General features: G+C 31.7%; 1 protein-coding gene across 1 annotated transcript; it reads right to left on the reverse strand.

Annotated features, from left to right (window-relative positions):
* Window positions 1–3,364: 3,364 nt before the first annotated feature.
* Window positions 3,365–4,177, reverse strand: LOC130452166 (ATP-dependent DNA helicase pif1-like). Its single transcript, XM_056791481.1, has one exon. The coding sequence runs from the start codon at window positions 4,175–4,177 to the stop codon at window positions 3,365–3,367; it is 813 nt and encodes a 270-aa protein (XP_056647459.1).
* Between the last annotated feature and the right edge of the window lie 541 nt (window positions 4,178–4,718).

A 4,718-nucleotide genomic window follows, 5' to 3' on the forward strand; every position in this document is an offset into this window, starting at 1 on the left:
ATGGATGTAAATCGACGATATCTGACGAAGTTAGTTGCAAACTCACTCAAATATATAAGAAATAATGAAATTCGACTTCAAATTAGGAAGATAGACTTTGAAAATTTTCAACCAATACAAAGTGACAATCGACCTCAATGGGCTTCAATGGATGTTAATCGACGATATCTGACAAAGTTAGATGCAAACGCACTGAAATATATAAGAAATGTTGAAATTCGACTTCAAATTAAGAAAATAGACTTTGAAAATTTTCAATCAACACAAAGTGACAGTTGACCTCAATGGGCTTCAATGGAAATTAATCGACGATATCTGACAAAGTTAGTTGCAAACTCACTCAAATAAATAAGAAATGTTGAAATTCGACTTCAAATTACGAAGATAGACTTTGAAAATGTTCAATCAACACAAAGTGACAATCGACCTCAATGGACTCCAATTAATGTTAATTGACGATATCTGACAAAGTTAGATGCAAACGCACTGAAATATATAAGAAATGTTGAAATTCGACTTCAAATTAGGAAGATAGACTTTGAAAATTTTCAACCAATACAAAGTGACAATCGACCTCAATGGGCTTCAATGGATGTTAATCGACGATATCTGACGAAGTTAGTTGCAAACTCACTCAAATATATAAGAAATGTTGAAATCCGACTTCAAATTAGGAAGATAGACTTTGAAAATTTTCAATCAACACAAAGTGACAGTTGACCTCAATGGGCTTCAATGGATGTAAATCGACGATATCTGACAAAGTTAGTTGCAAACTCACACAAATATGAAAGAAATGTTGAAATTCGACTTCAAATTACGAAGATAGACTTTGAAAATGTTCAATCAACACAAAGTGACAATCGACCTCAATGGACTCCAATTAATGTTAATTGACGATATCTGACAAAGTTAGATGCAAACGCACTGAAATATATAAGAAATGTTGAAATTCGACTTCAAATTAGGAAGATACACTTTGAAAATTTTCAATCAACACAAAGTGACAGTTGACCTCAATGGGCTTCAATGGATGTAAATCGACGATATCTGACAAAGTTAGTTGCAAACTCACACAAATATATAAAAAATGTTGAAATTCTACTTCAAATTAGGAAGAAAGACTTTGGAAATGTTCAATCAACACAAAGTGACAATCGACCTCAATGGGCTTCTATGGATGTAAATCGACGATATCTGACAAAGTTAGTTGCAAACTCACTCAAATATGAAAGAAATGTTGAAATTCGACTTCAAATTACGAAGATAGACTTTGAAAATTTTCAATCAACACAAAGTGACAACCGACCTCAATGGGCTTCAATGGATGTAAATCGACGATATCTGACAAAGTTAGTTGCAAACTCACTCAAATAAATAAGAAATATTGAAATTCGACTTCAAATTACGAAGATAGACTTTGAAAATGTTCAATCAACACAAAGTGACAATCGACCTCAATGGACTCCAATTAATGTTAATTGACGATATCTGACAAAGTTAGATGCAAACGCACTGAAATATATAAGAAACGTTGAAATTCGACTTCAAATTAGGAAGATACACTTTGAAAATTTTCAATCAACACAAAGTGACAATCGACCTCAAATGGCTTCAATGGATGTAAATCGACGATATCTGACAAAGTTGGTTGCAAACTCACACAAATATATAAGAAATGTTGAAATTCGACTTCAAATTAGGAAGATAGACTTGAAAATTTTCAATCAACACAAAGTGACAATCGACCTCAAATGGCTCCAATGGATGTAAATCGACGATATGTGACAAAGTTAGTTGCAAACTCACACAAATATAAAAGGAATGTTGAAATTCGACTTCAAATTAGGAAGATAGACTTTGGAAATTTTCAATCAACACAAAGTGACAATCGACCTCAAATGGCTCCAATGGATGTAAATCGACGATATCTGACAAAGTTAGATGCAAACTCACTCAAATATATAACAAATGTTGGAATTCGACTTCAAATTACGAAGATATACTTTGAAAATTCTCAATCAACACACAGTGATAATCGACCTCAATGGGCTTCAATGAATGTTAATTGACGATATCTGACAAAGTTAGATGCAAACGCACTGAAATATATAAGAAATGTTGAAATTCGACTTCAAATTAGGAAGATAGACTTTGAAAATTTTCAACCAATACAAAGTGACAATCGACCTCAATGGGCTTCAATGGATGTTAATCGACGATATCTGACGAAGTTAGTTGCAAACTCACTCAAATATATAAGAAATGTTGAAATTCGACTTCAAATTAGGAAAATAGACTTTGAAAATTTTCAACCAATACAAAGTGACAATCGACCTCACTGGGCATCAATGGATGTTAATCGACGATATCTGACAAAGTTAGTTGCAAACTCACTCAAATATATAAGAAATTTTGGAATTCGACTTCAAATTACGAAGATAGACTTTGAAAATTTTCAATCAACACAAAGTGACAGTTGACCTCAATGGGCTTCAATGGAAATTAATCGACGATATCTGACAAAGTTAGTTGCAAACTCACTCAAATAAATAAGAAATGTTGAAATTCGACTTCAAATTACGAAGATAGACTTTGAAAATGTTCAATCAACACAAAGTGACAATCGACCTCAATGGACTCCAATTAATGTTAATTGACGATATCTGACAAAGTTAGATGCAAACGCACTGAAATATATAAGAAATGTTGAAATTCGACTTCAAATTAGGAAGATAGACTTTGAAAATTTTCAACCAATACAAAGTGACAATCGACCTCAATGGGCTTCAATGGATGTTAATCGACGATATCTGACGAAGTTAGTTGCAAACTCACTCAAATATATAAGAAACTAGCTGACCCGGCCACGCGTTGCTGTGGCTGAAGTTTTTGTTATATTACATTATAGTAAACAATCTAAGAGGAACGATAAAAGAACATCAGACACGGAGTCCACTATGCTTATTTACACAGATGGTATTTGAAAAAAAAAATGGTGATCTCCTTATTTGACTTTCTACTACTATAACCCTTTAGTACAATGAAATTATTTACGAACAAAGACGAAAATGTTGATGGTGGTATACAAATTCACTGGATTGAGATTTGAAGGGGAAGTACGTTGAACACAATTAATTAAAATGTTCTTACACTTGATATTAAGCAGAAATCAATACAAAATAAAAATTTATCAGATTTATTATTTCCATTTAATTTTATAACAAATAAGTATATTACAGTATAATACAGTAAATAACATGTGACGCTTAAACATCATGAATGAGGTAGGCAAGGCAGACAGTCTTAAACTTTTAAACATTAATGTCTCTTTTTTTGAATTATAAATACTTTCAATTTCAATTTAATTTAACACCAATCGGTGCACAATGTTTTTGGTTATCCTGTCTTTAGCTAACACAAATAGATTCGACGGTTTCCCAACACGTGAACACGCAACATATAGTTGCCCATGAGAAAAACATGGATTTTCCAAATCTAAACCACAAATGGACATTGTTTGACCTTGAGATTTATTTATAGACATGGCGAAAGCTAAACGAATTGGAAACTGTAGCCTTTTGAAGGGTATGGTAGAATCTGATGGTATCATCGGAATACGTGGCAGCAAAACCACTTTTCCTTTAAACTTCCCAGCCAAAATGGTTGCTTCAAGAATGTTACCGGTGATCTTTTTGATGACCAAACGCGTACCGTTACATAATTGAGGCGGATTCAAATTACGGAGGAGAATAATAGGGGAACCAATCTTTAATCGAAGATTATGTGGTGGCATTCCAGGTATATCTAATGAATTTAAAAATTCAATCGGAAAATTTACACTTTCATTTTCATCAACAACAGTATCGATTGATTTAAAAGACATCAGATCGCCTGGTAACAACTGTTGTATCTGGAAGTTAATTTCGTCAACATCAACGTTTTTGGCTGCCAAAATCGCCCGTTGACTGAGCCATTCATGATTCAAATAATTATTCTGTATATCCGGGAAAATACTCTGAATCAATTCATTTTTATCCTGAACAACAGTGCAAAAATTGTCTGGTAGTTTAATGCATTGCGTATTTGGTTGCAGTTCTATTTTACCGTTCCCAATATCTAGTAGTTGTTCGGAAAATATTTGTGCTGATGGATCATTTTGCAATTGTACTCGCATATTTATGGTCAATCGAAGGGTTTCAACACACTGAGAAAAAAAAAATTGAAAATCATTCTAATTAAGTTTTATAATTATGTGATAATACTGACATGTACATATTTAAATTATAGAGTTTAAATAATAATTTCAATAAGAATTGAAATACTAATTTAATCGTTTAAATATAAGAAAAAAAATCTGAAAAACTTGTTATCATAGCACATTGAAATAATAAGTGCTAAATAATTTTTAATAGAGATTAAATAAAAACAATAAAAAAAAATATTTGTACAACTATTGAAAAAGTGTAGGAAATTGTGTATCATTTTTTCATTGACATTTTAATTAAATTTTATAATTATGTGATAATACTTACATACATATATTCAAATTAAATTATAAAGTTTTGATCAATGAAGCACAAATAAGTAAAAAGCAGGATTAATTTCACTGTATTATCTTCATTATAATATGAATTCAATTAACATTTCAGTCTAAGTAACACGTGGCCGGCTATGCTAACACCAAAAATTTAAAAAGTGGAAATAATTGAATTATG

The sequence above is a fragment of the Diorhabda sublineata genome, unplaced genomic scaffold (assembly GCF_026230105.1).
Source record: "Diorhabda sublineata isolate icDioSubl1.1 unplaced genomic scaffold, icDioSubl1.1 Dsub_22, whole genome shotgun sequence".
NCBI lineage: Eukaryota > Metazoa > Arthropoda > Insecta > Coleoptera > Chrysomelidae > Diorhabda > Diorhabda sublineata.